General features: G+C 39.0%; 1 protein-coding gene across 1 annotated transcript in view; it reads left to right on the forward strand.

The window, feature by feature from the left end:
* The first annotated feature begins 4,849 nt into the window (after positions 1-4,849).
* Positions 4,850-21,739, forward strand: part of sarnp (SAP domain containing ribonucleoprotein) — a 31,771-nt gene continuing 14,881 nt past the window's right edge. The window contains exons 1-4 of the mRNA XM_057326780.1: positions 4,850-4,946; positions 5,311-5,412; positions 19,835-19,872; positions 20,033-20,109. Of these exons, the coding sequence (XP_057182763.1) occupies positions 4,916-4,946; positions 5,311-5,412; positions 19,835-19,872; positions 20,033-20,109 (248 nt within the window). The 5' untranslated portion in view covers positions 4,850-4,915. The remainder of the gene's footprint in view (positions 4,947-5,310; positions 5,413-19,834; positions 19,873-20,032; positions 20,110-21,739) is intronic.

Here is a 21,739-nt window from a genome sequence, read left to right on the forward strand (position 1 = left end):
ACACCTCTCTCCTTTAAACTTTAAAACTGCGCAGCTTGAAGAGATGCATGCAAAACACGTCTGACTTTAAAACTGCGCACCTCGCGCTGCACGGAGAGACACGTCTGACTTTAAAACAGCACAACTTGTGCCGCACGGAGAGACGCATCCACGAAGAGACTCGTGTGACTTTAAAACTGCGTCACTCGTGCTGCACGGAGAGACACGTGTGACTTTAAAATTGCGCACCTTGTGCTGCACGGATATGGCGCTCGCTTTTGTAACGGCGGGACAGAGAGTTTAAGCCAACGTTACCCGGAATGGAACAGATGGCCATAGCCGAGGAAGAAAGACACGAGTCCATCGGTTAAACATCCCGCACACTTTTATAGTGGTGTAGAAACGGGGAAGGAAACCCTCCAGCTCCGTCACAAAGGAAAAGGTACACACATAGTCAGCCCCCCCGGTCAGGCAGATAGTGCAAAAACAGTATGCAAACGGTGGCGAGGAACCCAAAACTCTAATCGAGAAAAAAAAACCTCAGGAGAACCCAGGCCCAACCAGGGGATTCCAGTTCCCCTCTGGCAAAAGCTGCTGCCTCTGCACAAGCTCCAGAGAACTTGCACAACAAGGCTAAATAAAATAAATTAACTTAATAATAAAATAAATTATAGTTTAAGATTATCATTAATAATCTAATAGCATTTGAAGTTTTGTGGTGAAGACATGTCAAGAGACCGCGTCCTTCTTTATCCAGCTCTATCATCTCAGCTCTTGTCAGGTCCCCACTTCCCATTCTCCGCTCTACCATCAGGTCAGGCCATGAACTGCATCCTGCTCGCTGTGGTAACCTTGGAACAATGAGACAAGACTGGCTGAGAGTAGAGTACTGTTCTGTACTCTTTGATGCAACAAGTACATCAGTTGTGTTTTTGGTTCCGGTTGATCTAACTAATGCAGCCTAAACCCTCTGAAGATTTATATTATGGAAGAGTAGTGTATGCAAGATTAAAAAGATGCGTCTTTAGTCTAGATTTAAACTGACAGAGTGTGTCTGCCTCCCGGACAGTGCAGGGAAGACTATTCCAAAGTTTAGGCGCTAGATAGGAAAAGGATCTACCACCTGCACTTGATTTTGAAATTCTAGGTATTACCAACTGACAGGACGCCTGAGAGCGTAATGCACGTGAAGGACTGTAATACAAAAGGAGTTCATTCAAGTACTGAGGAGCTAAACCATGTAAGGCTTTATAGGTAATAAGCAAGATTTTAAAGTTAACGCGATGCTTTATAGGTAACCAGTGCAAGGTTGACAGAACCGGGCTAATATGTTCATACTTTTTTGTACGTGTAAGAACTCGAGCTGCCGCGTTTTGGACCAATTGGAGTTTTTGTAATAAGCCTGCAGGGCAACCACCTAACAGTGCATTACAGTAATCTAGTCTTGATGTCATGAATGCATGAATTAACTTCTCTGCATCTGAGATTGACAGCATATGACGTAGTTTAGATATATTCTTAAAATGGAAAAACGCAATTTTACAGGTGTTGGCGACGTGGCTCTCAAATGACAGATTACTATCGAATAGAACGCCAAGATTCTTTGCTGACGACGAGGGTTTTATGGAACATCCGTCAATAGTTAAACAGTATTCTTGGTTGTTACTTATAGCAGTTTTCGGTCCAATAAGTAACACTTCCGTTTTGTCCGAGTTCAGTAATAAAAAGTTGTTACTCATCCAGTTTTTTATATCGACTATGCATTCCATTATTCGATGGAACTGCTGTGTTTCATGAGGCTTCGAGGAAATATAAAGTTGAGTATCATCAGCATAACAGTGAAAGCTAACTCCGTGTCGCTTTATTATATCTCCTAGAGGTAGCATGTATAATGCGAAGAGCAGAGGCCCTAAGACTGAGCCCTGTGGTACACCGTACTGGACTTGCGATTTGCGTGACACCTCATTGTTTATTGCTACAAATTGAAAACGGTCGGATAAATAAGATTTAAACCATTTCAAAGCTATTCCCTTAATGCCGACATAATTTTCGAGTCTATGTAGGAGTGTGCTGTGGTCAATGGTATCGAATGCAGCACTAAGGTCTAGCAGCACCAATAACGAGATACAACCTCGGTCAGACGCCAATAGCAGATCATTTGTAACTCTGATCAAAGCAGTCTCTGTACTGTGACATGCTCTAAATCCAGACTGGAATTCTTCATTGATGTCATTCCTTTGGAGGAAGGAGCATAATTGAGTTGAAACTACTTTTTCCAGAACTTTAGATATGAAAGGTAGATTCGATATAGGCCTGTAGTTCCTTAGTTCTCTAGGGTCGAGTTGGGGTTTTTTGACAAGGGGCCTTATAACAGCCACCTTATATGCTTTAGGCACATGTCCTAATGTCAGAGATGAGTTAATAATACCAAGAAGAGGATCTATAATTTCTGGGAGCATCTCTTTCAGTAGATTTGTAGGTATAGGGTCTAGTATGCATGTTGTTGATTTAGATGATCTAATAATTTTAGACAGCTCATCTTGATCTACGGTATAAAATAATTGCATTTTCTCCTTAAGGGCGCTGTAGTTAGTTTGTTCAGCGGGTTTCACTTCTGATTGCATTGTTATAATTTTTTCTCTAAATTTAAATGACAAAATTAAAGATTATATTAGTAAAGCCCAATTTGTGGCGTTTGCACTTTGCAAAGTACATAGGCTAAATACCTTGATTTGGTGGTTTATTTAGTTCAGAGGTGGGTAACGAAGTACATTTACTTGAGAACTGTACTTAAGTACACTTTTTGAGTATTTGTACTTAAGTATTACTTTTTCTATTTACTTTTTACTGTACTTCACTACATTTGAATGACAAATATCTCACTTTTCATGGCACAAAAAAAAGATTTCCTTGGCCGACCCTCCCCCTCGCTACCAGGTTGGGGAGAGACTATTGTCAGTTGCTTCAAATATGACACACCTGAATCAACTCACCAGGTGTATTAATTATGGAGACATTCACAACATTTTGGGAGAAGGTGTCATGGCGAAAAGTCGATCAGCCAATGTAGAAAGAATTCACGAAGACCAGAGAGCCAGGTTTCAATCTTTATTTGCTCGAGCAAGCAAAGTGAGACACACAGAGTTCATCTGTAGATGCCCAACAATTACACTTCTGACTCCATCTTTTATACACTGTTCTCAAGTCGTTATCACAGCTTAAACCTATCATATTTACCTGACATCATCTTCTACCAACCAGGTTTTACATGACATCATTTCTTTCTTAGCCCGTCCCCTTCTTATCTGCCACTATTATATTTCACTCATGCCCAGCTGGCCCATCCTTCTTGTGCTCGCCTACAGTTATATTTCCGGCCTACCATATTAGGATCTCCGGCCTACCATTTTAGGATTTAATTGTAGGGAGCGCTCTCAATAACACATACGTATATCATGTGTAATAACACATACGTATATCATGTGCTCTTTGTCTTGACACCTTTCCGGGGGCTTTCGGACGATACATGATTTAACATTGGTTTTATTAAAAACGAACTCATGGTTTAGCGTGATAATGATAAACAACCCAGCGTTCTTAATTAAACTTCTCTACAAAAGTGTGTGTGGTGTACGTGCAGTTCCTGTCTTAAGTTTGATAAGATATTTGGTGTGTACGCAGGTGTTCAAGTGTTCAAACTCATACATGAGGCCCATATCCCTTGTTAAGATCAGAGAAGTACATGAACTCTTTAACTACCTTTAAATGTATTCTTTTATATAAGAAAACTATTTTATATAAGAAAACTCAGTAATATATTTAGAATATAAGAAAAGTCAATAATATGTCTAGAAAAACCACCATAAAGGCTAATGAGTTCAGTTGTGTATACTTTTCCCATATCTGATTTACTTATTATAAGCAAAATATGTAATTACATTTTATCCGATTAATCGGGAAAAAAAATCAAAATAATCGTTAGTTGCAGTCCTGGACATTTGTCATTAAAATAATGCCATACATGTCATGCATTAAAATAATTGTATGCACACTTAGACCTGAATTACCCCTTACAACATTAAAACAAGCATTGCTAAAATAAGTGGTGTCCACGTGTTAATGCAAATAATATGAAATGAATCGGTTATAATATACACTGTTAACAGTAGCTGAAACAAAACTTAAAAATGCTACGCAGTACCACAAATTAGCCTACATGTATTTAGGTTTTTGACGCTAATGTTATCCTATGCACGATTACACATTCAGGGACATTCACGTTCATTTTATTTTTGAAAGTTCGGTGTTTGCCTACTGCCATTAGCTCAAATTGTCTGTGACTGTCCGCCATCTTACCAAGTTGTGCGAAGCACGCAAGTGCTGCGGTGTAGCTCCTCCTCCCTGGACACGTGTTCCTCCTCTCTAGGACGTCTAGCGAGGAGGAGCTACAAATAAGCTCCACCCATTTGCTCTGCAGCGAGTAGCCTCTCAATAATTGTGCATTGCTTTAAGGCAGTCGTTCTCAAACTGGGGGGCGTGGCCCCAAGATGGTTCCAGGGGTGCCACAGATTTTGTGGCATTTTAGAAATATAGATATTTATCATAAATTTTGTGCAATCAAACATCAGAAAAACAACGTCACCAACCAAAATAATTCATGTTTTAGCATTATTTAACTGAATATTTTCTTGGTTTAATTAAAATTTTAAGTTTAAGATTATAAGTCTTTATTTGGGGGGCCGCAAAGCAATGCACTCTACACAAAGGGGCCTTACAACAAAAAAGTTTGAGAACCACTGCTTTAAGGTAGTGCAACATGAAGAACTAGTCTATTGTGTTTCTGCTCCTGACCGATGGTGTCGCTGCAGCAGAATCGACGCGCGGAGACTCTTAAACCGGAAGGAAGCGCGTTTGAATACTCACATCTCAAAAGAAAATGGCTGAATTCGTGGAGCTGCAAAAACTGAAGTTAAGTGTTTTTTTGTTTGCCGCTGTTTGAAACAGTAGATTGTCTTGAGCTGTGTGATGGGATTGTGATTACTAGATTTCACTTGTCACGTGTGAAACTTTTGAGAGCTGTTCCCCTCGGCAACATGTTTCGGTATTAAACACAGCTGCTGCGCTTTATAATGCACTTAGCATGAGCAAAACTGTGTGGATAGACGGACGGTTTGCTTCTGTATTACGACCTGATATATTGAGAGCACTTTTGAAATGGTTTCTTATGGCTGAACATTGATGTATTGAAGTAATAAATATGTAACAGTACTCGTGGTTTATGAAGGTGCTTTAGTGCTGCTGTGTAATGTTTCGTCACGTGTTCTGTTGTTCAGTTGGCTGAGCTGAAGCAGGAGTGTGTAGCTCGAGGACTGGATGCTAAAGGAAATAAAGGAGATCTAATAGCGCGGCTGCAGGCTTACCTGGATGAGCAAGGTATGTATTAGTGATGTGTATTTACTACAGTCGCCGAGGTTTCAGGCTATTTCATTTATTTTTCACTGCCTTTTATTGCTTATAGAATCAAGAGGCTCATTTGAATCATAATGCTTTGCTTGTTATAATTGATTTTAACTTGAACATTGTACAATTAATGTAGTTTTCATCTATTTTGCCCTGCATTACTTTAGTCATCATCAGATTGAAGCGTTATCTATGAAGGTAAAACGTGCCAAAAAGATTTGCATGCGCAGGATAACATTTGTAAAAGCGTATGTGACATTGCAAGCATAAAATAAATTTGCATTCGCAAAAAAGTTTTGTAAATGTGTAAAGCAAGCTGCAAGCAAAAGAAAACAAGTTTTACAGCATTGTATCATTTTTCGTAAAAGTAATTCATGTGTTGTGAAACGGCAACTAAATATTATGTCAAATAATTATGATCTGTATTCTTCTGACCTCCGTTTTTTCCACGCTTACACTTTTGACACGTTTTTTGCGCTGAAATACGGCCAAAAGCATTGCGAGTCTGTAAACAGAGGTGTGCGTGCAAAAACAATGGTGTTATGAACTGCAAAACGGATTCATCGCGCAGAACCTGTCTGTGTTCATAACACCATTTGTTTGCACATCTCTGTTTACAGACTCGCAATGCTTTTGGCCGTACTTCAGCGCAAAAATACGTGTCAAAAGTGTAAGCGTGGAAAAAACTGAGGTCAGAAGAATACAGATCATAATTATTTGAGTAATATGAAGTTGTCGTTTCACAACACATGAATTACGCTTACGAAAAATGATACAATGCTGCAAAACGTGTTTTCTTTCGCTTGCAGCTTGATTTACACCTTTACAAAACTTTTTGGGAATGCAAATTTTATGCTTGCAATGCCACGTACGCTTTTACAAATGTTATCCTGCACATGCAAGTCTTTTTGGCATGTTTTACCTTCATAGTTATCACTCTGCAGTAGAGTTTTGCTCGAGCAGCATCTGATAGCCCCGCCTCCCTTCAGCTACATAGGCGAAACTGCGACCGTTGAGTGCGTGAAGTGTCCACAGTTCCACACTTCATATTTTTGATTGAAAAAGTGCATCATCCGGGTACTTAAAGTGCACTTCTTTTTTGAGGATTTTAAATGTGAATGCAGTGCTTGCACTATTTATACTACAAAATGGCGTAGAACAGTACACAAGTGTGTGATTTGGGACGCACCTTACGTCATTGCGCATTCAGCGTTTCCCATACAATGCATTTACTTGGGCGGTCCACCCAGGTATATTTATGGCTGCCCAAGTATATTTGGCGTCAAAAAATGTTTTATCCATCCGTGCTAAAGACTTTATCTGTGATCGAATAGCTAGTGGATAAACAGCGCTTACGCCTCTTCTATCCTTCCTGACTTGTTTGGTGTGAGTTATAGAGGTGGGCGGATCGATCTAAATATCGATAGTATCGATGCCAACACTGGTATTGGTATCAGATCGATACAATTGTAATTGAATCGATATTTTAATTTAAATATCTCACCTCTACGTTCATTATACTTTGCTCGTGTCTTCTACCTCTACAATCCTGAGCACCACTTGCTGCTTTCACATCCTGGCCCACTTTGCTACTCCTCCCCCTCCTGCTGCGATTCGTTGTTGTGTCGTCACGTGACTCACTGACACAACGCGCCGAGGAGCAGCGAACTGAGTGAGCGAAGCTGATAGCACATTGAATGAGAGATCAGGATGGCCGAGAGGAAGAGAAGCGTTGTGACTTCAATACATTAATAAAAAATATTGTCTAAAGAATTGATCATTCATTAACCTCAGAAATAATGACATACTGCTCTCCCCCCTACACAAAAGTATTTTTTTTAAGTAAAAAGTATCGTATTGGTATTGGTATCGGCAATACTGACCCTATATGTATTTGGTATCGGATCGACACCAAATTTTGCAGTATCGCCCACCACTAGTGAGTTACTCTCCGGTCACACGGGGCATTAACGCTTGACGGAGGGCGTGTCTGAAGCGTGGCCGACGCGATCGTCATAGTGACAACAGCCAGTTAAAATGTTCTCTGGTCTTGCATGAACGGTATTGGCTAGTGCCTGCATTAGGTTATTTGCATAACGTGATCTGATTGGCTGACGCCTGCGTTGGCGCTTGAAAGTTGAGAAATGTTCAGGGTTGTTCGACTCGATGCGGCGCTGAAGATCCGACAGGCCGATGACATCAAAGTACCGCGAGAGCGATTCGAAAAACGATAAAAAGTTTGCTCTCGAATCACTCTCGCGGTACTTTGATGTCATCCGCCTGTCGGATCTTGCGGCACCGCATAAAGTCGGACAAGCCTTTCAACTTCTTGCCGCAAGCAACGCCACTGAAGCGACGCTGACGGACCCACAATTCAGTTCGGCAACGCATGACGTCACCCATTCAAAGTAAATAGGCTCGTTTGAGATGGCCAAATTCTGCGCAGAACCGATCAGCGCGAGATGCATGCCGGTAAGAAATGTGTCCGAGTTACTTCCGCTTTGCTCTGATTGCTCATGCTGATGTGTGTAAAAAAACTCTCGCGACGGCAAGGCGGCTGTATCTGATTCTTCAGTCAGGCGCAGTTGCTCTCCAGCGACTGCGCTGATGAAAAAAAAGCACGATGGGAAACAACTTGCCGACGACACAGCTTAAATGCTCAATGGGCGAGAATGTCAGCTGATATCCTTTTTCTTAAGTAGTCCATTAACTGAAGTAGGTTTTGAGATTTATATGTGGTAAAAACATTTTACATTTTAAAAACAGTTTACATTCAAAAACAGACGAGAAAAAAATAATAAAAGATAATACAAACCAAACAACAAAGACAAAAATGAAAGAAAAAAAATCAAAATGTTCAATCCAGCTTTTTATTTGCTTTTGACAGCATTTTTAAATACTGTCCCAAATAATTCTTAAAATACTACAAACAATTAAAAAAATACATTTGGAATTAAATTCTTAGCTAACAAAAGTAAGTTATTAATATTAAAAAAGTTTGACCTCCTTTTTCACAGTTTCCATATTACATTTTTTATAAACAACATGTTAAATTCACAACATTTTACTCATTTAACCACAATTATTGCACTTTGTCCAGGAATTAAAGAAAAATATGCTCTGATAAAATAGGGTCTGTGCTTTCTGGAAATGAGTTACAGAATTTACACAATAATGAACTCCCCAGAAGGAAAAATATCACATACAATTTAGAATTTTTTTGGGGGGGATAAACTGGAAACTTGAAATAGGAGGTTCTGAGTTTAAAGAGTACATTCCTCAATATTTTTAAGGGCTTATTTTGGTTTATGGAGTGTCCGACAACAAGTTTATGTACATACATGATGTAAAAATACTATTATTTCGTAATAATAAGCAGTTTTTATTACCTTACTTCTTGACTGACTCTCAAATGATTCGTTCCGCGATTCATCTGTGTAATCTCCTCCTTTCCGCCAGCGTAGTCTGATCTGATTGGTCAGATAGTGTAGTCTGCTGTGATTGGTCAGATGGTCTAGTCTGCTGTGATTGGTCAAATGTTCTAGTCTGCTGTGATTGGTCAAACGAGTTCAGCATGTGTCGCAAATGGACCGCCTATCATTACTGCTGTATTACGGTTTGCAGGTGGTTGGATATTAACAGTGTATAGAGAGAGATGGCGTCGATTTTACCTTACCAGTTCGAGCCCGAGTCTGACGAATCATTCTTTAATCCTTATACAGATGCCAGTAAGAAAAAGGACTGTTTTAGACACTTCTCTTGTAACAGTTAGTTATCACGGCATACAGTGTACGGTGTTCGTATCTTCAGATGTTATTATAACTATAGTACACCACGCAGTTCTTGAAATAAAGACTTTGCGAGTTAATATGGTTGAACACTTACATTAGCGCAACGACTTTATAGCTAACGTTAGGTAAACAAACAGTAACAACCCCAAAAATAACGGTAACGTTAGCTAAACACAGACATGAGATAACGTCACACAAATTTAATTTTAAGTAAAGACAAAAATAAAGAGTCACACTTACAGGTTGTGATTCGGTGGAGCTTACAGGTCCAAATAAAGTTGGTATTGCAACATCTTTTAAGGAAAGACGTTTAATGTATCCTGCAGTAAAGGCGCCAAGATTGATGAAGCAATCTTCGGTAAAATGACGCGCGCAAAGTAAAACGTTCGGTTTATACTCCTTTGGTGTCGTTTGAAAAATAAATAGTAACCATTTTTTCCTCAGAAGTTCTTCCTTTGGTAGTGAAAATAAGACTGACTTAGTTTCACTACATAGAACACAGCTTCTCTTAGACATGATGCACACGTCACGAACGAGCTAGTACAGTGTTTGGGGAGGAGAGAGTTAAGTTTTCGCAGTCAGTAGGCGGGGATTTTTCTAGTGACGTAGGTACATTGTGGTTAAAGATTCGGACAGGTCATGGCTTGTTCGCGTGATTCAGAGTCGATTACCTATTTTATTAGCTAATAACGTTGTTATTCGTTCACCTTCGGATTTACAACTTGGCAGATTGCTTACATTCAAACACGGCAAAATTAAACACTTCATGAAATGTATTTTTTATGATCTCGAGGAATGTACTCTTTAAGCATTCGTTTGTCAAAGAACATGTCTAAATTCTTTCGTACAGTCTTGACATGGTTGAGAGTTTGTCTAATATACGATTTAGAACATTTCTCACTTTTAAACTCAGTTGACCCAAGAAAAATGCGATTAAAAAACGTGAACGCGATCTATTCCATTGCTGACGTTTCCAGTCGACTCGATAGCGCGATTTGGGAAGTGTCCGTCTTGCCTGCGCTGTTTTCACTCCTCCCCTTACTGCAGCCGCCTACTCTCGTCTTCTTTTCAGGCGAGGCAAGGTGCATCTCAAACAAGCGTAATGAGAAGCGTTGACGCTAACACTCTGTGTGAATCCAGCGTCCGGGCATATGAGCGAAGCGCTCGCACTGCTCACGCGTGCAGTATGAAACGGGTGTTAATATTTCTTGCGGAGCGGAGAGCGCCTTTCTGAAAATTCTGCTCTGCTCGCTCAGTATACGCTCAGTCCTCTTGGTGACTTACTTTTTTGCTGCTGGATTCAGTGGCGTAACTTTGTTTTGAAAAGTGGTGGGGACAAAGATGACACAAACAATACTTTAATAAATAGTTTCTGTAATAACTCGTTGGGAATATTCATGGACGTCACAAGCGTGAAAAATGTAGATGACTCCTCCGCTAGAAACCGTATAAAAACTGCGCCGCTTTATCGACGGCTTCAGTGGTGTAACGTTAGTGCGAAAGACACATGACAAATAATAAAGACACTGCCATGAAGCAGGTTCGAATCCGCTGAACTCTCTATTCTAAATTTTCACATCACATCTTATCTGCTTCCATTTGTTTTTAAACTATATCATGTTTTCATCAATAGATCATTTAAAGCATGTTGTGCTTTATTATATGTAAGGATGGCAGTTGCTATACGTAATTAAATGTATTAATTCGTGATAAAATTTGTGTGTTTTCCCCATGTTAAAAATTTGGTGTTTGACACAGATTGTCGGTGGGTCAAGGATTGAGACGTTTGGGAACCCCCTGCTAATAAGGACAAACATACAAGTATACAGAGGAAACGGATGGAAAAATAATATCTTTAAAAAATCTTAGGATACCAGATAGGCTACAAATATACAATGAACTTTCTAAATTTTGTTTTGAACTAATGAAACTACAAAGTTGTGACTTTTTCCATTTATTGGAGTTTTCTATCAAGTATCAAAATGTAATTAATCTTGCAATAGACGATAGCAACCGCATGTCGAAAACAATAAGGACGAATATATAGCACCAAAGTGCAATTAAGTGCAAAATGTTTGGTACATGTATGACTTGAACAGCCATTTTCAATATTTTCATCATTTTATTAAAAATAAATACCTTTACAATCTGATATGTGAAAAAGTTCAGCAAACAACAGTCCCGAACCCACGACGACATGAAGCAGGTAACACTTTACGCTCTACGCCACCGGAGCAGTTAATTTTCCTGTGCCTTTCTTACATTTTGTTTATTCTAATCTGAAACTGATGGGCGGAGTTAGTATAAATAGCCTCTGCTTACAAAGCGGGCTACTTACACGGTAAATAGAAACTCCATATTTTTTATTTCTTCCAATAAGTGGTGGGGACAAAATTGACTTGGGCAAAAAGTGGTGGGGACATGTCCCACCCGTCCACACGCAAATTGCGCCTATGGCTGGATTATTGTCCTATGTGCACCGCATGAGCCTGAAGCCTAAATAATAGCGCAACGGCAATGCACGTCAACTACAAACGCCTCGTCCATTTGCGGAGGTGCACGGGCAACAAGAGGTTTGATACAGGCTCATTTCAGTTAAAAAACATTATAGCATTTATTTCTCTTAAAAAGACATTGTGTCACTTTCCCAATGTAACAGTTGCTTTCTGAAATAAAGCCTGAATAAACTCCTGCCTCGGCCGACAAATGTGGTCTCCGGAGGACGCATGCAGCGTTTGAAGACGCAGCTACTTCCAAGTTTCTAAAAGTACATTCTGAAATGCTGTAACGATTGAGGTTTGACGTTTTAAGACCGCATATCCCCTTGTTTTGGTCTATTTTTCTTTAGAGCCTGTTCTTTTATTAACCCCAGTAATAATAAAGGTGTTCATAGTGCATTTCATCTTTAGTGCGTTTATTTTGAATGTTGCACTATGGCAGCTATATGTTCACTGAAATAAAGTAACGAAAATCAAATGAACTTTATCAGTTATTTTAGGCACTCTTTAAATAAAAAATGACAAAATATTGGCTGTATTGTCACAGAATGTCGGACTGAAACATAACTGCTCTTTTTCAGCCTACTACTTAAACTGAGACATTTATTCAAGAAGTTTATTATAAACTGAAAACAATTAGGCTTACGGGATTTGGTTTACCGGTGAGCGTGAGCGTAATGTGAGCAGAGCGTTTGCTTGGTCCGTGACCGAGGGAGCGAAGCGCACAGTCATTGAGCGAAATATTGCTTCATTCACATGCTCTGGTGTGAGTGGAGCGTGGCCGCGTGCGTGTCCTCTTGCGTGCTTGCATGCACTGTCTTCCGATGAGCTCCATGTGTGTGCGCGAGTCCTCGGCATCTCATATTTAACTGTCACTTGCATTTACAATTAAAGAAGTGTTTCTAATACAGCAACACGTTGTCGAGAAAGGGCAAACGGCATATAGCCACTCTTTAATGTAGACATACTGTATTGTGATCTTGTCCAATGATGTTGCGTTTATAAATCAGGATTTTAGCAGCGGTTAAAGTGACTGCTGTTGGCATCCCGTTGTAAAATACAGTATAATGTGACAGATAAGTAGAAGAAAAACAGATAAGTGCTAACGCAACACGACGTGATGACGTCACAAATATGCTAATTAGTTCTGACGTCACCAGCACCACAAGTCTGTCCTATGGGAAACACTGGCATTGCATTCTGGGAAGTCGCAGCCACATTTTAGGACATGCTCAGGAGTGTACAATGACGACGACAAAGACAAATCACAGTGGCCGTTTCTCAATTCCAAGAACGCAAAGAACGGACTTGTGTTCTCAGTGTTGGAGAAGCTACTTTGAAATTGTAGTTAGATAAGCTACAAGCAACTCATCTGAAAAAGTAGTTGGCTACACAATAGGGGTGTAATGATACACTCAGCTCACGATTCGGTACATATCTCGATGCTGGGTTCACAATAAGATACACATCTTGATATTTTGAACAAAATTAAAAAATGAAACTGAAATTCAAATAACATTTATTTTCAAAATATGAACAATTTCAGTAACTTTTTTTGTTGCACATACACATGGGTTAAAGTTCTCCGTCGGTAGACAGATTTCCGTTAATTGTGGCCTAATGGTTAGAGAGTCGGACTCATGACCAGAAGGTTGCCGGTTCGATTCCCAGGGCCAGCGGGTAACAACTGAGGTGCCCTTCAGCAAGGCACCTTACCCCTACTTGCTCCCCGGGCGCTGTAGTGATAGCTGCCCACTGCTCCGGGGGTACGTGTGTTCACTACTCTCTGGATGGGTTAAATGCAGAGGTCACATTTCGTTGCCTTGTACTTGTACATGTGCAATGACAATAAATTGAATCTAAATCTAAAAAAAAAAAAAGTCTACGACGGATTTCTGTCAATTGCAGAGTTCCAGCCTATCCTTAATGACTTAAATTCACTTTTCATAATGTTGTTAACCCTTTGATCACACCGGTGTGATTAGAACATTACGCGCTTTGGCTGGCACTGAGCCAGAGACAGACTCGGTCACATATCACAACTGTGCAGTGCTTTCAACCACATAATGTTTAATTTAGCCTTCAGACATATACAGTACACGTGCCTACAAGCACAAAATACATTTAGAGATTGTATAATACACACTGATGTCTATGGAAGCGGCAATATCAATCTACTCAAATGTAATTTGATGGATGTGTTTTATTCACATCAGACACAGCATCTGCAATGTAAGCAATTGTTAAGATCACTCAATTCTTCTACCAGTTCACCAGGCACTTACGTTTGTGTTTTTAAGAGAAGTGGATGAATTCACGTGATGTAAATCCGACAGATCTCAGACCACGGCAGAAACAAACATGGTGGCGCCCGCTTATAGCTCAACTAACGCGATCATTATAAAAGTGTTTAAACAACAAAACACATTCACATGCACATATTTGACAATCGGAATGTCAGATAATTAATGACATAGTTAACAGTTTGTGAATTTTTTGAGTAAAAAATAAAAATTATGTAATTATGTATCAGTCATACAGCAGCTGTGGCTCTGCGCGGTGTGTCACATGATAAGCAGTGCCGCGTCGCCATGGAAATGTTAGTGATAGGCTACCTTCTTAACGATCGCCTTGGAAAAGCTAGTCAAACACTGTAACTAGTCACTGTAGCTTGTCAAACACTGAAACTAGTCATGTAGCTTGTCAAACACTGAAACTAGTCATGTAGCTTGTCAAACACTGAAACTAGTCATGTAGCTTGTCAAACACTGAAACTAGTCATGTAGCTTGTCAAACACTGAAACTAGTCATGTAGCTTGTCAAACACTGAAACTAGTCATGTAGCTTGTCAAACACTGAAACTAGTCATGTAGCTTGTCAAACACTGAAACTAGTCATGTAGCTTGTCAAACACTGAAACTAGTCATGTAGCTTGTCAAACACTGAAACTAGTCATGTAGCTTGTCAAACACTGAAACTAGTCATGTAGCTTGTCAAACACTGAAACTAGTCATGTAGCTTGTCAAACACTGAAACTAGTCATGTAGCTTGTCAAACACTGAAACTAGTCATGTAGCTTGTCAAACACTGAAACTAGTCATGTAGCTTGTCAAACACTGAAACTAGTCATGTAGCTTGTCAAACACTGAAACTAGTCATGTAGCTTGTCAAACACTGAAACTAGTCATGTAGCTTGTCAAACACTGAAACTAGTCATGTAGCTTGTCAAACACTGAAACTAGTCATGTAGCTTGTCAAACACTGAAACTAGTCATGTAGCTTGTCAAACACTGAAACTAGTCATGTAGCTTGTCAAACACTGAAACTAGTCATGTAGCTTGTCAAACACTGAAACTAGTCATGTAGCTTGTCAAACACTGAAACTAGTCATGTAGCTTGTCAAACACTGAAACTAGTCATGTAGCTTGTCAAACACTGAAACTAGTCATGTAGCTTGTCAAACACTGAAACTAGTCATGTAGCTTGTCAAACACTGAAACTAGTCATGTAGCTTGTCAAACACTGAAACTAGTCATGTAGCTTGTCAAACACTGTAACTAGTCATGTAGCTTGTCAAACATTGGAACTAGTCATGTAGCTTGTCAAACACTGTAACGGGTGTCAGGTGTAGCCAAGCCTCAGGAATAGGGTTTCACAGCCAAAAGGCAGAAAAAGTGAAAAGCACTCTGGAGACAAATACAAACAAAATGTTTGGTCTTTAGTGGTGCTTTTATTTTCTTTTTTTATTTAATTTAATTAAATTAATTATTAAGAGTTTCAGAAAACATTGTTTGGTCTTATAAGATAAATTAAAAAATGCACTGAAAAGTTATAGATTGTTGATTATTTGTCTAGGTAAGAATAACTTTTTCATAGATTAAAAATACGCAAACTGGCAATACTATGTAAAGTGGTTCAAAACATCTCCCTTTAAAACGCTATTGGTTTCGACTATTTAGATAAAGTGTCGGTTAAAGGAATATGACTTGGCTTGGAAAAAAATCAGTCAGAAGATTTTTCTCTTTAATCCATGTATTCAACTTAATAAAGAATTTAACATTTTAAGGCCTAACTGAACCTGCTGTACTGCAGGTTTGTCACTGAGTGTCAATTTTGACAGCAAATTTTGATTTAGGTTTGGTCAATTGTCTTTTGACTAAAATACAATTTAGTTTTAGTCATATTTTAGTCATCCCCATCATTTTAGTTTTAGTCGACAAAATCTACATTATATTTAGTCTACTAAAATCTATCTGGTTTAACTAATTTAATTGGAGTACTTAAATGTTCCATACAAAGATTTAACTGTTTTGACATAATTTACTTTACCTTAGAATGAAATTAAACCAGGTCATTACCTTTATTTTTCAGAAAAGTTGAGTAACTACTGGATATGCATTGCTGTAACACAGATAATATTAGACCATGAACGACATGTAGCAGTTCATTCAGTCTCATTTTGACTCAATTGACTCGTTCGGTGAAGGGCGTGTTCATTCAGTTCATTCAACCAATGAAACGCTCTGACAGAGCTCACGCTCAAGTGCTATTGGCTCGTGTCTCTTTGAAGCTGCACTGTCTTTGCTTGAGACAGTAATGAATGAGAAAAATCTTTCAAAAAGACATTTTACATAAACTGCATTACATTTCTTCAATCATGCTAATCACATATTTGTTTTTTTAGCATGTCATTCAATATTTTAATCTACAGTACGACTCACTTCTCTAATCGGTACAGCGCTGGTTTCTTTTGGCTTTATGTTGCATATCACGTTATGCAGCAGCTCACGTTAGCGGATAAACTAACATTGGCATATAAAAATGTTTGTGCTGCCTTTGTAATGAGTTTCAGGGTGACTCGCCAGCAGTCACGCTTCAAGTTTGCTGTGTTTTAATGCGATTGTGAGGGAAAATGAGACGCTTTGTAAATCACGTGGAGACACAGATTGTGTCTTGTGCTTCCCCTTCTCCCAGAGACTGCTCTCTCTACCGCATATGTGAGATAAGCACACGTAACGCGCTGGCGCAGAGTAGGTAGCATCTTGACCTCTCAACGAATACAATTAAACATCATATCGTAAAATATCCCCATCTCTCTTCGATGCGCATCGTGACATTTTTGCATCGCGAAATATCGTAGTACGAAGTACCATTACACCCCTACTACACAAGTTACTATAAAAAAGTAGCTAGCTTCTTTGAAACAACATGCAACATGGGCACAACTCTCTTAAAACGTAGATGCGGATTCATTCACGGAGTAATTAGGGAACACGTTTTTAAAGTTTGGCTTGTCTGGCTTGGTGGTGGTGACGTTGAAATCGAGCGACCTTAAGTGTAGTCTGTTGATGGCTTTTTACTTCTGCCGATTGTATTTCGACTTCAGCAGTAACAAATGTGGTGTTCAGTGGTAAAGATTATCTTGATAGACAAATTATTTCATTATTAATTATTATTTTTTGCGATCTTCCAAAAGTATGTGGGGAAAAATACATGGGTTTTCGGTCGAGGGATACTTCCGGGTTAGCTTACAAAGATACGTCATCTCTGAGGTACTGTATAACACCTTGTGTATAAAAAAACCAGCTGTCACTTTAACTGCTGCTAAAATCCTGATTTATAAATGCAACATCATCTGACAAAATCACCACACATCTACATTTAAAGATCAGCTGTATGCTGTGATTTTGGCTATATTCCTCGTTTGTCTCATGCAGCGCACTGCCTTTACTGCGGTTGCTCTTCTCATCAAGGTGTTGCTGTATTATGAAAGCTTCTTTGATCTTAAATGCGAGTGATAGTTTTATTGTAGATCACGTATAGTGCAGACAATTCAGCACAAGTTCAGAAATATGGTAGAATACAATGTTCTACAGAGTTACAACTACAGTAAGCGCACCGCACCGAACTCACTGGTATAGAGGGCAAGAAGAGCTCGCACACAGACACACACCCAGCACTAGTGTTGTCACGGTACCAAAATTTCAGTAGTCGGTACCAATACCAGTAAAATTCCACGGTTCTCGGTACCAATTTACGGTACCAAAGCAAAACACCAGTACATGCTGATTGAAACAATTTTATTAATAAATCTCATTGTTAATATAAATGTATAGAAAGCAATGCCATTTTGTATACATGAAGTATAAGTTAATTGTTGCTGAAACTGTTGTGTGCTCTCTGCTGATGCTGATGAACATCCTCCTCAGTCTGCTGCTGTAGAAGACAAATAGAATAAACTTCAGTAAGTCAACTGACTGAACAAACATGCATAAGCAATATTAAAACAAACCTCAGTTTTTATACTGCATTTACACAAGATTACTTTCATTAAGGTAACTGTTTATTAAAATAATAAATGCAACAGATATATTTTTCTTTAGTTTAAATGTGGCTTTTTAAACCTAATAAAGTTAACCAAGACATACACATTGTTAGTCATACAGTTAGTATGATAGTTTTCTAGCACATAGATTTCAGATAGGCCTATATAAAATAGGTACTGTAAACCCCACCCTGTCCTCCCATTTATTTTACCCCATTACAGTTATAAAAGCATTAAATGGTTAATAAGGACACTTGACTGGATTAGCATTGGCGCTAACAAATTAACACGCAAACAGGGACGTTTATTGTAACGTAACCTTTAAATTTAACATATGATACAACATTCATAATGCAAACGCGAACAGAATTTGAAATTTACTTGAACTTGTAAATTTAAATCCGGATGCTTCCTCGTTTCACCACAAAACTCTGTTCGTTTTCTTCGTGATATGACTTTAATCTGAAGTATTTCTGTGCACGTCTCTTGTGGATCGGAGCCGCGCTTATCCGCTCATCACGTCTTATTGCGTCTATAAAAAGTTTCCGACTAACAACCTGTCAGACAGAGCATCAGTACCCGGTTGACCTGGTAAGTCGGTGGTACCGGGTCTTATGAAAATTAGGTACCGACTTGGACCCGAAGTACCGGTACTTTTGACAACACTACCCAGCACATAGAGAAAGGGTATGTGGGAAACAACCTTTCATTAAGTCATGATAAACTCGATCAGCCAGCTTTTCTGTCAATAACATCTGTGACTGTTGACGTTTACATGGAAAGGCTAGAACACGGAGGAACGCATATCGAAATCACTGCCACATTTATGTAGTAGAGTGGCGCCTAGCGTCGAGGGCTGCGCTGAACACAACATGAGAGCGAGAGGTGCTGAGCTACACTGAGCTCCCTTGTTCATTCAAAGGTGCGCATGGACACAGAGGCATCGCAAAGAGCTATATCACAAATGACATTTCTAAATGTATTTTGCACATTTCTCATGGTGTGAGCACTTATTCATAATTTTTAATGCGCTTGAATGTGTGTAATAATTTCTACAAATGACAAATACACATTTGGTCAAGTTGTTTACTTTTTATTAAAATAATAAACTTTTACCATTGTGTTGTTTCTAAGCTGGAAAGCAGAAAATTGCGCTTCATGTCAGATCCGTTTTCCACTCTGGTCATGAGAGCAGATATGGCAGTTCATGACACAAAGTATTCTATTGTGTTTTAAACGCTATAGTAAACATTTAAACATCTACTACCACTATTTCCTAATCTCTACTGCAGTGTCTGTGTCCTAAAGTCCCAGAATGCATTGCTTTGCTGAAATCACTTTCCCATGCTCCATTCTCCTATTTTAGAAAATTCCTTATTCTTAATGAAAGCAATCATTTCTCTTACACTGCTGCCTGTATAGCTGCTTCCCCACTGGATGATCATTTCAGGAACAAAGTTCGGGAACCAAACCAGTAAGGACAGCTAACGTTTTTCCCCGGGCTGTTTTCCTGGTTGCATTAGGGGCTTTTGCACCGCAGGAACCAGACAGAATTTTAGTCCAGGAACGTCTTTTTGGAGAAACTAATTCACTCCAGAGCAGGGTCTAACCCAGAAATAAAGGAACCACCACCAATGTTTACTCGTTCTGAAACTTTGTTCCTGAAATATCTGCTGGTGCGACACCATATCCTGATTTTAAATGGTGTTATTTCACGGAACTTTTTTTTTGCATTATAACACGTTTGTTTAGAACATAATAACTGGTTTTCAAAATTTTAGAAGTAAATGAAGAGGAAGTTCTCGGAGATTTTGGAGAGGTGAGTTATCTTGGATGTTCTCTTTTAAAATTCTAAGATTGATGCATTTTAATCCCTAGTGACAATAACACAGAAATGAAAAGAACAACAGTTTCTTGTTAAAGATTTCATAATGCCCAGATAATGTTTTGTTCATATTTCTTATATTTTAATATTTAAGGAGTCCTTTGCTAAAGAAGAGGAAGCAGCAGCAGCAGCAGTAGTAGAGGAAAAGGAAGAGTTTACTGAACCTGAAAAGTAAGTTCAGTTTTGCCGTGCTGATCACAGAATGGGGAACCTTTGTAAACCATTCAATAAATCAAATACTCCATACGTCAGGATTTTTGGTGGCATAAACTTGCGCACTGATCATGCATACATATCTCTGTACGTATTTTGTTCTCATTGACCCAAACGACTATCGCACGACCATCGACTATTGCAACGAAATCCATAAAGTCCGCTCAACGGTTTTATATTGGATTTTGCACATGATGAATTTTTAAATACTCCTCCTAGGGAATTCATTCGATGGCCACCAAACATGGTGAACATGATGCCAAGACATTGAATATGCTAAATTGCAAACAGATTTTTGATATCTCAGTCTTACCATGGCAAGGCAATACATTTATGGTGAAATCAGAGAAACAGGAAGTGTCTCATATCTAAAGTACAGTGAGGGAAATAATGATTTGATCCTCTGCTGATTTTGTAAGTTTGCCTGCTTACAAAGAAATGAAGGGTCTATCATATTTATGGTAGGTTTATTTTAACTGATAGACAAAATATCAAACTACTACTTGGTGGAGAAACCCTTGTTGGCAAGCACAGAGGTAAAACATTTCTGATAGTTGGTCGCCAGGTTTGCACATGTGTCAGGATACATTTTAGTCCACTCCTCTGTAAATCTTTAAGGTTTCACAAAATCAGCAGGGGATCAAATAATTATTTCCCTCACTGTATACATTGATGTATTTAGATTAAACTTGAGTCTTATTTTTAGTCACAGGCAAACTGTTTGACCAAAATTCTGTATTACATTTTTTAATGGATTTTTCCAGTTTCACGGTTGGTCATTTTTTCTGCTGACTGTTTTATATACAAGTATTAAGTTGTACCCATTAGGGATGTGTGAGGAAATTTCCCCACCAATTCTTTGAACAAAATGTATTATTAACATTATTGCTTAACAAAACGAATAGCATATCATTAAAGAAACAATAAAAATGTATGCTTATATTAAGTGTAAACATTAAGTATCAAACGTTCTCTTGCGCTTCCCTTCGTCCTGTAAATGATCATGCCGTTTAACTTTGTAACATGACTTTCTGCTCTGTGCTGCGGACGTCGTAAACGAATAAACAGGGCTAAGCAGCCTATAAGCTCACGCTGTACGGAGCATACTTGTATGTTCCTGACTTTATAGGCTGTGTCCATATACCCCCACTTGCGGTCTTGGCCACTTGAGAGCACATGACATGAAGTAAGTCTGTCCAGTGTCTTAAAAACGCCACAGTGCAGTACCGTTAACTAGGGCTGTGCCGATAAACGATATCATATCGAATCGCGATAGAATGTATTTCACGATGATAAGCTATTGGCATTTTGACTCGATATGGATTAATTTTAGTCGTAACAGAACGCAGAAATAAACGCAACAACAGTCAGTCAGCGTGCAGCTTTTATCATGCGCGTCAAAAGTACAAAGTCCATTTCATACTGCACATGGCAAAGAAAACTCGACATGAGGAGGAAAACATTACTGGAAGCGGAAACAAAGGTGAAACTAACCTCGAGTTGTCATCACGCGGTTTATCAAGTGTCTTATTTTTTTTCCGCAATCGCCGGTTAAACAAAACAAACTTGAGGCGCAATTGCAAGCTAG

This window comes from Triplophysa rosa, unplaced genomic scaffold, assembly GCF_024868665.1.
Source record: "Triplophysa rosa unplaced genomic scaffold, Trosa_1v2 scaffold132_ERROPOS191807, whole genome shotgun sequence".
NCBI classification, from domain to species: domain Eukaryota; kingdom Metazoa; phylum Chordata; class Actinopteri; order Cypriniformes; family Nemacheilidae; genus Triplophysa; species Triplophysa rosa.